This window comes from Aythya marila, assembly GCF_965140915.1.
Source record: "Aythya marila genome assembly, chromosome: 27".
Taxonomy (NCBI): Eukaryota; Metazoa; Chordata; class Aves; order Anseriformes; family Anatidae; genus Aythya; species Aythya marila.
This window is the reverse complement of record NC_139068.1, coordinates 3478131-3494498: the sequence shown is the minus strand read 5'-3', so window position 1 is coordinate 3494498 and position 16368 is coordinate 3478131. Positions and strand designations below refer to the sequence as shown.

Genomic DNA, 16368 nt, shown 5'->3' with positions numbered 1-16368 from the left:
CCAGCACCAGCTCCCATCACAACCAGCACCATTCCCAGCTCGGGGATGCTCCTGGTGCTGTCCCCAGAAAGAACAACCTCAGCCTAGAGAGGAGCCTGGGGCACCACGAGGCAGCTCTGAAAACCTGGCACTCCTTCGATCATCCTCCTTACCGACACGCTGATGGTACACACCCAGCACCTCGACCTCCGTGGCCTCCAAGCACCTCTTGGGAGGCTGCTGGGTGACCCCGAGCACTGTCATGGGGTGCTCTCGAGGCTCCCTCCTGGGCTGGATGGCGTCGTGCTGCCCCAAATGGGCTGGGCTCAGGTCCACAGCTCACCCCCACAGCCCAGCACAATCTGATCATCGCACCCAGGGGTGCCAGGCCAGACACAAGGACATAAAACAGGACAACGACTGCTTCAAACCTCACCCATGCGTACCACTGGGCCTGACTGGTGCTTGTATGAACTGCTCATAGTAAAAGCAAATTACTGGATTGTTTCAAAACTCGGCTGAAGCCTGAACAGGGATAAGTTTCTATTTCTTAACAGCGCTCCCTCCCCAGCCACTTAATTTATTCATCCCGGCCCATCTTTAATCTGCCTATTTTCCTCTTGCACACTCATCTGTCCATCCACCTACACACTAGAGTGATAACTCCGGATCCCTTTGTGATTTGTACCAGACCCTGACGTCGCTCTCTCCTCACGCCTTTGTCTCGTGGAGGACAGACACACACAGCTCCCTCCCAGTCAGCACAGACAGCTCCTGATTCACAGCGCTGGGTGCCCCATCCACCCATCTGTGTGCACACAGCGATGCATACATACAAGCACACATGTAGGTGCAGATGGCAATCCCAGATTAATAGGTTACACAAGGGTTTTAGCCCAGGCTTACTGAGGATAATAAACTCCTCTAAAAAAAAATGTATCCAAATGATTAAAAAAATCTTTTTTTTTTCTTTAAACATAACGTTCTGCCTGAGCTGCATGCAAGGTGTTGTTCAGGAAATTGCTAAACTCGTCACTACTCATTCAGATTTCACCTCCCTCAGGCCCTCCTCCCATCCCTTTTTGGCTGGGAAAGCCCAGCGCAGCCCCACAGAGCAGCCAGCAGCCACGAGCCCCCAGCTCTGCTCCGAGGTTTTTGAAATGAGACACCGGCACGGTGACACAAAACCATCCCAGGGGAGGGCAAGGGGATAACAGCAAAGCCAAACAAGCCGGTGGGATCGCTGCCCATCAGCTGGCAGCGCCTGCTGGTCCACCAGATCCCACAACTAACCTCTGTCTGTGCCTCCAGCCTCTGTACACAAGGAGAGGGAAGCTCCAGGCACCCTGCCCACGGAGCCACCTTGCTGCAAACTGACCCAAAGTAGGACCCAGAGCCCTGCAAAGTGGCACCAGGTGTGCAAGCAAAGCAGCTGCCCCCACCAATGGCTGGGCAATTAGCCTTCTTCTCTGTGTACCTGAAAGAGGAGCAAAAAGAAAATCTGCTACAGCTGTCGCACAATGCAAAGCACCTGAGAAACGAGCAGAGTCCCACAACATTTCCAAGTTTAGGAACCCAAAATCCCTTCTAAAATTACAAGAAAACCAACTGGTTCCCAGTTTTGGCAATGACTGTATCACAAAGTGCTGCTCAGACTCCTTGTAGCACTCACAAAATTGTTCACCAGACAAGCGAGGAGGTTGTGCTGTTACAAAAGGAGGGCTGTGTGCTCGCTGAGGAATGGGACTGGTCTGTGGCTGCAGACACCACTCATGGCTGAGCTGGGCCAGTGGCAGGACCAGCTGGGAAAGCCCCGTGGCCTGAGGGGGCAGCCAACATGCCAGCAGCACGGGGCACTCGCCGGCTTTGGCTGTGAAGGGCATCGGAAAAGCTCTGCCGCTTCCAAGGGTGTGGGACGTGGGCCTTCATGACTCACACGATGCAGCAATACGTATGAAATTCCTTCTTAGAAACAGTCTTGTACCAGCAGCAGGCCTCTGACCAAAATCCACACTCCAGTTTCCACGAAGAACACCGCTGTCCTCATCCCTGCCCCGGCCCTTTGAAGCTAAGGCCACGTGAAAGCCTCGCAAAGCAGCATCTGGCAACTTGGGCTTTTTTTTTTTAATTGTTAGGGGTAGTTTAGCATTACCCTTACAGAGCAGCAAGGTCTGGAGGTCACAGTCATCTCCCATGGGGATTTATTCCACAGATGAGACCTCTTCCTTCTCTCCCTCTTTCCCACAAACTCTCCCTCCAGGCGCCGCTCCGAGCCTGGCACCTGAGCTTTGTCTGCTTCAAAAGCAGCCTCTGAAGGCATCTAAACAAAGAACTCACCAACACCTCGCTCACCTTCAGCTTGCCTTCCCGCAGAGCAGAGCACGACGCCGTCCAGCGCACAGCTCTGGGCCTGCCTTCAGTCCTTAGGTAAGGACTTGAGGTAGGTGTTATCAAGCTCCCCGGTGATTATCTGCAAAAGCACACTGAGGACTCGCTTTGTTTCCTGACAAAAGATCAGACAGGCAGAAGAAAAAAAAAAAAACATCTAGGGATCTAATCAATATCGTGGAGCGGTGTCATCGTGGCACGCGTACCACAGGTGTCACCCGCAAACGGATTCCTCCCCTTTAAGCAGTAGGAGATGCTTGCACCATTTCTTGGCCTCGAATGTCACCACGTCCCCCTGCCACCCTCTCACATCTAACAGCCTCCGGGGTTGTACCTACATCTCACCTTTTAGCTGCCCAACATTTATGGGGGATTTTTTTAGGTTGAAACCTAAAAAAAAAAAAACTAAACCTGTATCAAAAACCTGTATCAAAAAATTACTATTCCACCTGGAAAAGCAGATTCAAACTGCTGCATATTTTTTTTTATATATAAATAATGTTTAAATTTTAAAAGGTGGGGTGGGGAACTAATTACATCTTTGTGTGGAAGATCATAAATCACATAATTACAATGGGAACCTCTGCATCTTTCCAACAGCCTAAAAGCAGGCTACGCAGTTCTTATCTCATTACAGTTTAATTAAGAATTATGTTTGAGCATCTTCTTTTTAATTATCAAGGAGCCCAGATGACTTCTAATCTTTGCTTTTTTTTTAACCCAAAATGAGGGAGGGTGCGGTCCAAAACGGGCTCTAATGAATTTACAATTTGCTCTTTGGGGAACTTTAATAAAATCACTCCGCACAGAAGATTAACACCGCTGTAGTGAACTTCCAAAAAGAACATTTGGTTCCTTTCAATTAGCATCACCCAACCGTCAGGAGCTGATAGGGGGGATGCTGAAGTGTTACTTTTTAGGGCAAGGATGGGCATTTCAAGGTGGGAGAGAAGAGGACGAGGAGGCATTGAGCTGCTTCGCTCAGATCCTAAGTGGCACAAGTGGGACCTGCCTCTGCTTTGCAGGGTGAGAAATCCAAATTTTCCAGGCAGTTCATGGAAGCCTTCGGCCTCGCTTCATCTCCATCAGCTGCAGGGTTTGGGGCAGGCACAGCCCCAGGCACAGACAAAGCCACCGCCAGGGCTGCAGCAGGCACTTCCCACACAGGACAGAGTATTGAAGGAGAAATGGATTTCAGCCCCGTCCTTGGCTTCTGGGGGAAGCCAACACCGGTGCCCACAAACGGTCGTGGCCCTCAGAAGACTCGAAAGCTCATGGCCGGCTTTTTGCCCATCAGATGAAAAAATCAGATCCCAACACAATGCTTCATCCCTCACTGCCAGCAGAAGATCTGAGATTTAATCAGCCTCTGAAGAGGAGATCTCCTGATACCTGTAGTTATCTATTTATTGCTTTCTCTGGATAAAATCCACTTACTAGGGCTGCAGCTGCTTTACATCCATCTATGCTGGCAGCGTTATTCCCTGTGCTCTGCTGCAAGCCCCACAAGGTGCCCTGAGGCCAAGCCCGTCATCCTGCCTGGTCCCAGCGTTTCGGCACAGCCACCCGCGGGGGTCCAGGCGCCCATCACGAGGTGGTTCAGCTGCATTCATCCTTCAAAAAGCCTCTTGGAAAGGTTGTCTGTGGTCAGCCGAGCTGAAGCTGTTAACACCTCTGTGACCACACAGCTGAAAGCTGCAGCCGGGCCCTTCTGCCCCAAATAAATCCCAAAACCTGGAGACACTGCAACAGCCAGAGGAGTGGGATCCCTCCAGCCAGCCCTGCGATGCTCCGTTTCCCTCCCTAGCACAGCAGGAGAAAGTTTTCCCCACCAAACAGTTTGTCACTGAGACCCTATTGACTCTGTGCCACACTCAGCCCCGCTGCCTGCCATCACCCAAGGTAACGAGTTGCAAAGAGCACACATATATATTTTTTAAACCCTGCACACAGCAAACACCTCTTAATTCAATTGGTTGAATCGACACAGAGAGATTATTAGTTTTCAGTAAGATTTGATTCAATTAATTAGCTTGAAAATATCAGCACAGCCAGGCAAGCAAAGAAAAACAGAGATAAATCCCCGCCATAGCACTGCTTCATCTTTTAAAGGCAATTAATTCTTAGTTATTAGCTTTTAATTAGGGAATAATAATGACACCATTAATACAGTTTATTATACTTGTCAGCAGACAGCTGTTCCAAACAGATTTTATTATCAGATCTTGGCGGCTTTTGTCTGCTCTGCTCCCCCTCTTAGCAGGCATCCCCAGAGGGTCCTCCAGGACTGCAAAGGAGTGGGTGCCTTGCGTAATTCTCACAGCTTTATTTTATTTTATTTTATTTTATTTTATTTTATTTTATTTTATTTTATTTTATTTTATTTTATTTTATTTTTTCTAACCTTTATCAAATGCTTTCTCTCTTAGAGAATCCTGGCGGCAGCAGGATCCAGCCTTGACAGTGCATTTGATGTCTCTCTCACGGGTAATTCACACGCCTTTCTGTCTGTGTTTCCTGGGGGGAGAGGCTGGATCTGCGCCAAAGCTGGTTTCACACCTTGGCTCCTGACATCTGAGACGGCATCCAACACGCAAAACATTTAAGATGCCAAAAAATTCACTGTTTTGTTTTGTTTTCTTCTGAGCTTAGCCATCTCTTTGGAAGCACCGTGTTCATTTAGAACACAGTAGAAATGATTTGGAAGCAAATAATAATTTTAAGTAAATCAAGCATTCCAAATAAGTTTACCCATTCTTAATCTCATTCCACCCTACTTGCTGAGTGCCTATCACTAGGAGAAGGCAGCTGCAGAGTGTGAAAGAAATACCATGTAATATTCTATTTTCTTGTCCCAAATTTACCCTGAAAGTGTAAACTCCAAATCCTTTAAGAAGAACCTCTACCACATTATCAGCAGCAAGCTGCCTCAAGTTTTCATTGATGCTTTATTACTTCTTTGTCTACTGTGTCACTAAAATAAAATATCCATAAGGCTCATAATTATACGTGCTGTCATACATAGAGGAAAGCACATGTTCTCATTATTTTCACCATTGCCCTTTTTCACTGTGTCCTAGACAGAGCTGTTGCAGCTCCGTGGCAGAGGCTGCAAACTACTCCCAGGGCACAGGCCTTTCCGAGCTGTGCTTTACTATTCCTCTATCAGAGTCTCAAACCCAATCATGTATGCAGGATGCCACTGTAACACAAAAATGTAATGCCATACATTTCCCTGATTTACTCTGGAGTTAATAAATCACAGAAACACTGCAGTGTAAAATAGCATGTTGGGTTCTGCTACCTTGATTTAATTTTTTTTTAAAACCTCGCTCTGGACTGGAAGAAGCCCTAAAGGAAATTCCAGGTTGCCAGGGGCTTGGAGGCTCAGGTCAGCAGGAGACAACACGCTCCCCAGCACCGAAAGCCTGCTCGTGGCAGGCATCTTTCTCCTCGCTAAACACGGTGCAGCTAAGTCCCAAGGAAAGAAATTAACCCGGTGTAGGAAGAAAGCAGTTGGGAGAATCTATTTGCAATTTTCTACAGGAAAGCAGAGAGTTGTTAAATTGAAAGCAAGGCTGTTAAAAAGAAGAAACTTCCCCTACTGAGAACTGACATAAAAATAAGAAGGAAAAGAACTGCAGAAAGGAAAGATTATAACCATTAACCATACAGATTTAGAAACCGAGGCTCAGACAAGCAAAGTGCCGTACTGAGCCAGGAGGCAGTGTCAGGACGAACTTCAGCATCAGGAACCTCCAGCGGGACGTGCCGGCTCTCAGCCCTGCTTGCTGCAGAGCTCGCTGCACCTCTAAGGAGCTCATTTCGTGCTCTTTTCCCCCCCTGCACTGACAGAGGCTTCAGGTGCCAGGTGCTGTGCTGTAGGCGTTTTGCGCATTTGTATCCGCACGCAGTTTCCAAATCTTAGAGCTACGCTACGCATCCTCACTGGTGACTAAGCCTGAATATTTTAGGAGAAACTGCTTTAGGGATCTTGGTGCAACTATAAAACCTTCTCAGCCGAGGGTTTTTTTTTTATGCTCAGCTGTATCCAGGCAGAAGTTGGGAGAGAAAAACCAACAGACAAATTGAATGTCATCCAACTTTGTCTCCAAAATACATCACACAGGACACTGCAATACTACTTTTCTAAGGTAGCAATAAGGAGCTTGAAGTAGGGGTTGGTAAGGGAAGTGTCTTCTCAACTGTAATTAGTACTCTGGTAACACTAGTGCTACCGATACCAGTGATAATTCTCCTTTAATTTTGGCACTGTCATTTGGGATCACATATACCATGGGAGGGAAGAGCCTCAGCCCAAGTCATTAGGGGCCAGATTCCCCATTTCTCAGCATGATACCTCAATGTAAAACAACCAGTCATGACCAGAAGGGCTTTGTGGCAGGAATTCACTCACCTGTGGCTGGGGTTTTGCAAGCGCTCCTCCTTGGTAGGCCCAGCCTCACCCTGTAGGCCTGAGCCTTGCCTGGAAGCCTCCCGCGGCAGGAACACGGCCGTGGTGTCCATGGCAGGTGGATCTGCGGAGGAGCAAAGGAGAGGAGGGTTAATGCTGTGCATTCCTTGACTCATGCAGGGGACAACAGCCAGGGACATCATGAGCGGCCTTCGCCACTCAGAGCCTCCGGAGGCCCAGGCCCCATCGCCACGCCAGCGTGGAGCCTGGGGATTCGTTTCTGATCTCACCACTGCTCTTTATCAGAGAGACAGCTCTGAAAGGCACAGATTTTCTACCCCACAATGGACCTGTCACGGTGACAATTATATTTAATAGTAGCAGTTCAGCCTTGCCTTTCAGCGGCGCTGATTATGGCAGTAAATAGAAGCGCATTAGAGAGGTGACAAGACACTGACAGGCTGCATTCACACTGCATCGGGGGGCTGCAAGGGCCCAGCCACGCTGTGGTCTTGACAAAAGAAACCCAAGGGGACATTCCTTTTTATTGGTGTAGAAGAGAAAGGCACAAAGGTTAAAAATACTGCCCAGCTGAAGACCAGAAGCAGCAAAGAGAGCACAGGCTGCAATGGGAACTGTGTAAGAAAACAAAGCAGTGCACCAGAGGTAAGATAGCGTGTTTTTTTCCCCCATCTTTTCAATCACCTGCTGGGAGTGAAATATTGCCATGATTCTGGCAGTGCTATAAATAGAGATGAAGTTTGGTCTTTGTGCTTTGAGAATAAATCATGTAAAATCATAAAAAGGGCGTCCAAAATCAAGGGAAATACCTACAAGTGCAATCAGTGGTGGGGCAGAGAGGCTCACTGATGGGGTTCCCTCTCCAGTGTTATCACACAAATGTTGGGAAATCATTCAACAATTAAAAAAATAAAAAAGGGGGGGGGGGGGGGGGGGGGAGTGGTGAGGAGCTCAAAACCAGCCACTGCAACAGGTCAGCATGACACTGCTCAATGCAGAGCACCACAACCACGTTGTGTCATCTGCAAATATGAGGATGCCTCTCCCTACTGAGGAAAACAACAAAGAAATTAATTTGGATAAAATGGACCATGCTCTTGATTTCAGAATGCCACAGAAGTGAGAATAATAATAACATTTAATAAGCAGCCAATTTTCTACACTCAGAATTAGTCACAAAAAGCTTGTGATGAACTGTTTCTGTAAAATAGAAACATCCCTGAGCAGTGGGATCTCACAGCAACAGTGGCACTCAGGCAGATTTTTCACTAGACACGGACAAAAATCTCACATTAATCACCCAACACAGGACACACAGCTACGGGATTGTAGCGCTAATTCCATGTTACAGCTGAATCCCAGATTAATCAGATGCACCACTTCCTCAGCCTGGATATCCTCTAGTGGTTCTGAGCTATTAAGATAACAAAAAGAAATAAACCTCAGCTCTAAGCAGAGAGACCAGGAGATCGGACCAGCACAACAGCCCTTCTCCCCCACCTCATTGCTTTTCCACGTAGAAAATTGTCCAGTGACCCTTCTGTACCTGCAATCAAGTCAGATTTGATCTTGCTAGTCAGGCAGATGAATCCCTGTTATTCCAAACAGCGGCAGCATCTTGGCTTGCATCATGGGTTACTGACCATTCATTCCTAATCAAAGAAAATTTGCTGTGTTTTCAAGAGATGGCTCCGTTAAATGAAGCAGATGAGCAGTGGATCTGTCCATTTATTTATTTTTAAACCATGATCTGGGGCACAGGGGAGGGTATCACTCCTGTTTCAGAGACAGTTTGGCTACGAGCTCATTCGCTGGAGGATATTAGCAGCTGGCATCTGAAATGGCAAGACTAGAGTATAGAGGTAAGCCAAAGTCAACTGTGCTGAAACACAGCCAAATTCTTATTTATTCCACAGGAAAAATGGCTAAGCTGTGGTCGCTATGTAATTCCAAACAGTGTTTACACAGTGACCTTTCCATTTCCCCTCTTGGAAACAAAAAATTTAATTGTTTTGCTCCTCTAATGCAGAATAAATAACTCCCAGTGATTTTCTATTGGTGTGCAAATAAACCGAGCGGTTATCTTTTTTCTGCTATCAAAGCTGCCAGACCATTCCAGCTCAACATCCCCAGCTCATTCCAGCCGTGGCCCTTTGCCAAAGTTGCTGTGCTTTTTTTTTGTGTACACCAGTATGGTTGTTGATGAGGTGAGAGCCCCAAGATGGCCTGGAAACGGGGCTGGAAATCAGTGAACCCACAAAAACTCATTCTGAGTGTTTTTGCTAGGGTCTTAAGAAGCTTGTTCAACCTTTCCTCCCATGAAATTCTGGTTGGCAAAGCAGGCAGTCATGCCCTCTCGAGGAGCACCCGTGAGTATCATCGCTATTAGATGCTCGGAAGCTGAGATGGTTTACACTGCTCAGGGTTAAGCTCAGTACAGGGTTTCCTCGTTAACCTGTAATGAGGTAAAAGGACAAATTGTCCTTCTAGCCCAGGCACTTTGAAGCTGAAGTCACAGCATCCCACAGACAGGCGCAAAGACAAGCGCCCTGGGAGGTGTCTGGGACGTGTCAGACTGCAGGAGGGTGTAGGAACTGTTCTCTCACCTGCCAGGGTACGAGAGGGACAGCTCTGGCACTTGGCAGGTTCCGTGCAGTGCTCCTCCTTGCTTTAATCCATCAAAGTATAATCACGTGCCTGGAAAACCTCATCTGCTGCAAACCTGCACTTTCTGACTTGGTCCGTTTGCAGTTCAGCCCAAAATGGGGCTTCTGATGTTGCGATTGTTGGAATTATTTTTAAAAGGGTGTAAAAAGCTCACCAGACTACCTTTAGCTGTATAAAGCATGGGGAAAAGAAGCCCCAACAAGAAAAGTAGCAAGGACTTGCCCACTGCAGTACTAGCAAAAGGACCTGCTGCAGGAAAGGCTTCATTTTGTGCTCTGGAAAAATCCAAGCCAGAGAGAGAAGCGACAGAAGCAACGTGCTGATCGCTCCCTGCCTTCCTCATAGCCCTGAGTCACAGGACGCCCACTACCAGGCAAGACATGCCCTAGTAAGTTCTGCTAGTTAACTCAAATTGCTTTTAAACTAAAACGGCATTCCCAGGTTCAAAGCAAAGTTTAGTTTAAAACTGCTCCTGATTATCTGAAGTTAAACTCCCCAAAGAAAGCACTCCAACCAAAATAAGGGCATTCTTCCAGAAGAGAATTGCACCTGTTTAATGAGTAGTTTTAGTAAACCGGTGCAATTTGTTCAAGCTGAAGAACTACTGATGAAGAACTAATGTGAACAGTGAGGGAAGAGGAACAGAAAAATCTCCACAGAATAACCTTAAGAAATAGAAGTTCTGCAGAACTGGCCAAAGCACAGATGTCTGCAGCATGTGACGATGTTTTTCCATCATCTGCTCTTTCCCTAAAATAAACGGTCACAAAAGCAAAGCAGAAAGGAAGCAAGCACATCAAAGAGGGAGTGCCTGGGAGCTCTCTTTACCCTCCCATGTACCGGCAGCGATGCTGGAAGCCAGGAGAGGCCATGGATGGGAAAGCCACAAACTGCCACGTGGGAACATGCTCACAGATCTGCATGCTGGAGATTGCAGCAAGGCGCTTGCAAGAATTGTTTCAGTAGGACTAGAAGCTACCACAAGGCATCTTCTAGAGTGACGGTACGATGGGACAGCAAAGGACAAAATGGTAAACGTGGAATCCACATTTATGGAAGTTAGAGCTGTCTGCTCTGTCCCAGCAGAAGCCAAGGGACAACAGCCTCACCCCAACCAACACCGCTGCTTTTAAAGTCTCCTAAATAATCCTGTCCCTTACGAAGAAAGAAAATAAGGCATCTCCTCCATTTCTCCTTCCCAAGCTAAGGATTATTCTTCAGCCCAACCAGGTGTTAACAAATCTCTCTCTGTCCCCTGTTCCACTCACCAGGCAAACAGCAGAAGTCTCTGCTGACCTCACGGTAGATACAAGCAGCCTGATGATCCCCGTCCCTTCGTTGCTGCCAGCAATTATCACAAAATGTCTTCATTGTGCACGTGGCAGTTGGTGACACTGACTCAGGGAGTTTTATCAGCTTCTGTGCTGCACGTTTCAGAGCAGCTGTTTGCCGTAAGGACACCCCACTGTTCACCAGCCCAAGAGAAGCTGGACTTGTGCAAAGCAGCAAGGAGAAATTGCAGTGCGGTCCTTTGCACAAGCCAAAGCATTGCACAGGGGCATCTTGTCCTCACCTTAGCAGGTCTGCTAATGGCTGTGTCCTCTGAAAAGCTCCCTGCAGGGCAGGGCCGAGTGCCAGGCAGGAGGAGACCACGCACCAATGATGCCCGTGACCATGCCGTGGGACAAGGGGACACCAGCAGGGCCTCCCGAGGATGGCGTTGGCACAGGTGAAGAAACTGAAAAGCAAAAGGACTGCAACTTGCCTCAGCAAGAGAGGCAGCTGCATTATTTGGAGCCAGACACAAACTCACTTTCTCCAGGGATGAGAAAGGCAGAGAGGTTAGAAGAAAAGGCTAATGAGTTGCGCTCATCTACAGTCTTTCATCCAGCCCCAAACGGTGCTTAAGTGTAGACAGAGGGAAGCACAGGAAGCAAAGCTCTTCGCTACAGCACTCGTAGTACTCACATCAACTCCCTGGGTACAGCACCATTTCCTATAACTCCACATCATCTATATTTGAGTGCAGCAATCTCAGCTAGGAACAGAAAACCACAGTGACTTTGGGAGGTTTTTGTGACAAAGCCCATCGCACTCCGCGAGGCTGTGATAGGAAATTTTGAACCTTGGCTTTTGATGACTGATCCGGGCAGTTACTTAGAAGCATGTAGTGCTTCTTACCACATCTTTAAAATTATACTTGTTCATATTACAGCAATATAGCAGACCTTAAATTCAAAGGTAAGCACGGTGCGGGTGTAAATTCCAATGGATTTATCAGCAGCTCCTTCCCACTAGTGATTCCTCAGATTATCTCAAGAAAAACTATTAAACCCCAAAGGACTGGAAGCTGCAGATTCCTTTTCTTTTACGTGTTCTGCAGCATTAGCCTCATACTGCAACAATTTGAGAGGAATTTGTAGAAAAGTATTAGGGCTTAGAGAGGGGAATGGAGGTGTTTAAAAGAAGGTTCATGAAGATGCTATTTCAAGAGATTCAATGTCAGCACGACCTCCAAGGGCTAGAGAGAAAGGCTACTGGAAGGCTACGAGGCAGGCTCCCAGAAGGGATAGCAACCTGGTGATGTAAAAAATAAGGATTTTAGAATCACCTCTGGCTATTTAGCAACTGCTGTTCTTATGAGAAATCCAGCTAAAGCGAATCCTGGGCCTTGGACCAAAAATACATTGCAAGCTTGGTTCTTAATTTTGGGAAGGGGGTGCAAAAGCTCTTCTGCGTGATTAACAGAGCGGAAGGAAAAGACCATGTTCCTGTTTATGAGTCTTGGCTTCTCTTGCTCAGGTAATCAGTCATCATTACAAACCAGATCTCTGGGAGCTTTCTTCTCCTGCAGCACAAAAGCCTTTAATCTTAGAAATGAAGAGACTTCAACCCCCCAAAAATTGTAATTCTGAAGTGCTCAACAGCCTTTAATTCATTATGAACCTAGAGGCAGCGGGAAAAAAAATAAGTAGGCAAAAAATACATCACATCCTTAATCTAGGGAAAAAAATCAGTATTTTTATAGCACATAATCAGACACTTACAAATATATTTCACTGGAGGAAGGGGAGGGTAGGAATGTGCATTTCCTATTTCCTTTTCAATAGTCTGATGCACAGAGGCCATCAATATGGTCATTAGAGATAATCTGCACAAGTCATTCCTAAACCAAAAAGAGGGATTTAAAAAGAAACAAAAAAAAAAAAAAGGAGAACCCCTGCAACAAGGAAGGGCATTCTACAGTTCCAGGTTCACGTTTAAACATAACTCATCATCTGAATATGGGGGGAGGAAACACACTTTGTTTTGTACAATATAAATAGTATTTTTTAAAAGGTACTACATATGAATACAGTAACGGTGCTATTTCAGTCAGGACTTGAACATGCAGAGGAAATTCCTCGTCGCTCACAACCACTCATCCCCATCCCACCCTTCCCCTCCCCCTCCAAAAAAAAAAAATCCTCTGCTGTTAAAATTCTCTTTCAACTGTTTTAAATATTTCTCTGTGGCCTGGCAACATTCTTTTTCTTTTATACAAGCAAGCTTTCTGCTAAATTATGTTTTAACCGACAGGAGACAGCTATGTAGGAGTAACAACTGAGGCTTTTAAGAACCTTGCCAATTTTTAAAACTTTTATTAGTCTCAGCTTGATTTTATTCTTGGAGACATCCATTGAAAACGTCAATATCTCAGAAATAAAAAAACCCTGTTTCAAACTTCTTACAAACACGCACGCGTGCACACGCGCCGACACACACACAGAGAAAATAACCCGTAGCAGAGGCAGGAAGAAATAAAGGGAACTCCAATTCTCTCCAGGGAGAACAAAACCCCCCCAAAAATAAAATAAAAAATAAAAAAGTTGCTTTATTCTATCTCCACTCTTTCACTAGGACAGTTTAATACCCATCGAGTCTTTTAAGATGCTAATCTACCATCTGCTAGCCCACAAATCCTTCCCACTTATTCCCTTCAAGATCCAGCTATAGCCTTGCTCAAAAACCTCTCCACAGAACAACGACCACCTTGCTAATGGGACTTTAAAAAAAAAAAAAATATTGTCTCTGTCTGTCCAGTAATTTCAGGGAATTAAGTGGAAAAGATTGCTGTGCAGCGTTCCAGATAGCTCTACTGTCTCACCGTGGTCTCTGCCAGGCCAGGCCATCTGGGCAAGTGGCGTGGTGCCCCCCTGCCCCCCTCACCCAGACTTTCTGGAGGCCACGTCCCCTTCCCAGCTCTGCACTAGGGCTGCAGTTCTCTTTCTGCAGTTCTCCTTCCTTCTACGGAGGTCCTCCAAGGAGAGTGGAAGACTTTCCAGTGACTTCAGTAGGGTTTAGGAGCAGGCTCTTTAGAAAACACTGTTCCATAACAGCTCTTGGACCGGAGGTGATTTTCAAGTGTTCAGGTGGGAGCTGCCCACTCAGTACTTGAGGATTTGTTTTTGCCTTTAATGCTCGTTCAATTCTCAGCAAACTGAGTCCAATCAAAAGAAGGGCTTGAGTTCCTCTTCCCAGGAGTATCTCAAAGGCTCAGTCTTTACTTAAGTAAAGGATGTCACAACAATCAAAGATGTTTGGGGAATTTCTTCTTTAATAGGATAAAAGAAAAACATACAAACACCTCCCAGGCTTCTGTCATGGAATGATTCTCACAACTGTAAGGAGCACAACTCAAAAAAATGGAGACAAAGAAAGAAAAGGTTCCTATGGGAGACATGCCTACCAGAGAGCTAGAACAATCCCTTTATGCTCTAGTCTGCAGTGGGGAAGGGGATGGCTCGTAAAGGAACTAACACAAGAAGCAGCAACAGAACACTTGCCAAAACCGAGTGGCGTATTGTAACTGAAAGCCATGCTGATTTTTTTTTTTTATTTTTTTTTTCTTAAAGTAGAAAGCAACTTAGATGGCAAAAATGGGGAAGGAAGATGACAAGAATGACCAGAATCTGGTCATTGTTTCACTAAGTCCCTTCCTGGTGACATGGCAGAAATGCACACATCTATCACATGTCTTTAAGAGAACTAACTGTAAGAAACATCCCAGCTATGAAACATTTCTTTCCCCATCTTCCCCAGATTACAAAGAAGATAGTGTTTCTTTACAAAAAAGAACCCAGAACTCTCCAGGACATCTGCGCTTGCTTTCTCTCTCCCCACTGTAATATTAGTCACATTTCATTTGGGGGTGAGAGGGGAGGATTTTATTTTCAGTTTTAAAGCCATAATCTAGAAAAATGTTTTGTGGAAACTTCCATTTTCCTATTTTTGTTTGCTTTTTTTTTTAATAATGCTTATTTATAGAAAACTTCACAAAGGTGACTTCTATGTACAGAAAACACAATTCCAAAGGCTGCTTCAGTAGTCAATGTAATAGCACCTTTAAAGACAAAAGAGTTTGACATATTTTAAAAAGTCATTTTATCAAATTTTAACCCTTTCCAAGCCTTATAGAAAGGAGCCAGTCACAAAGCTCTGTTAGTACAAACTCTTCCCGAGTCTCCATGTGAAATGCTGTCAGAAAGTTTTTCAAGCTCCTATCGGTCAGCAAGATCTGGCAAAGTAGAGGTAGCGTGCAGCCAGACAGAATTTTCTTGCAGTCTAAACCAGAAGAAGATGAAAGGAATTCACAGCAGACTATTGCACAACGCTGGTCTTCTATTCCACAGTTTTCTGTTTTTTGTTGTTTTCTTTTTCCTCGTGGGCTTGAAAAGGGTTAACTCTGGATTTAATTAATCCTGGTTAAAACATGTTGCTCTGAGTTCCAGGTTGGTACTGTGTCTGCAACAGGCTCTCCATAAAGGCCAAGTAATCTGGGTTTTGTCCATATTCTTCAGGATTTCTTGAATTCCCCAGCCGGGGGCGCTTGGCTGCTCTCACTTCATCTCCCGAAAATACATCTTCCTGAGGGGCCCCAGTGCTGAGGGACTGCAGGAGACACGAAAGTACAGTCATTAGAGGCACAGAAAGAAAACAGAGAGACGTGCACAAACTGTTGAGTTCACCTGCATAACAAGGCAGCAGGGACAACAAGTGAGCAAACAATTTGGTACAGAGAATTTCTGTACAAAAAGTGAAGTCCAAAACATGCAAAACACATGGCTGAAAGAAAAACTTCTGGGTTTCTAAAACCAAACTTGAAGAGAAGCCCTCAAGTTGCTTTCCTTCTGTATCAGAATATCTTTTACTTCAATTCCTGCCTCGCCAGTTCACTGTTTATTCCTATCCTCCTCTGTCTCTTCACGTTGTTCATTCGAAATTGGGGCTTCCCTGATGTCTTTTAAAAAAAAAAAAAAAAAAAGACCAAGACCTAAAGAAAGCATTTGGGGTTAACATGACTGTACAAATGATTGCTTCTGCTCATCCACTTCTTACACTCTCAAAAGAGGTACGTGTCTTGGTAGAAATTATCATCTCCTATTGCTTTGTTCCTTTGTTCTGCTGTTCTACATTAAAGCACCATGAGCATCACTTCCACGGAGTATCATCTAATGCTCCTGGCAGCAGAAAGTACATGTGAAAAATTTTAGCTTTCAACCAGACTTGAAACTTTTAATTCACTTTCCAGCCTGCATTCCTTTCCCTGGAACTGATATAAAGTCTGATGGTTTCCACTGCAGCGAATATGTTACTTTCCAAATCTTGTATTGTAGAGTTCCAATAATTGTCTTTATTACTAGTCAAGCTTAAATAAACCAGAATATTGTGCACATCCTAAAAATCAATTCTAGGATGTTTCTTTATCACCAAAAATCTTTCACAGATAACAAGGTGAATTACTGTTAGACTGTAAAATTTATGCCACGAGGTCATATTGTGATAAATGACCTCAAAGAAGATGGAGAAGCCATATAGAGATACATTACAGAAAGCATTTTACAGATGCTTTTTCTCAG

At 45.5% G+C, this 16368-nt stretch overlaps 1 protein-coding gene across 3 annotated transcripts in view; it reads right to left on the bottom strand.

The window, feature by feature from the left end:
- Positions 1–12932: 12932 nt before the first annotated feature.
- KDM4B (lysine demethylase 4B) overlaps positions 12933–16368 on the bottom strand; it is a 90544-nt gene continuing 87108 nt past the window's right edge. For all 3 annotated transcript variants that reach the window (XM_082779888.1, XM_082779889.1, XM_082779890.1), the window contains one exon: positions 12933–15400. In XM_082779888.1, coding sequence (XP_082636014.1) covers positions 15215–15400 — 186 coding nt within the window. In that variant the 3' untranslated portion in view covers positions 12933–15214. The remainder of the gene's footprint in view (positions 15401–16368) is intronic.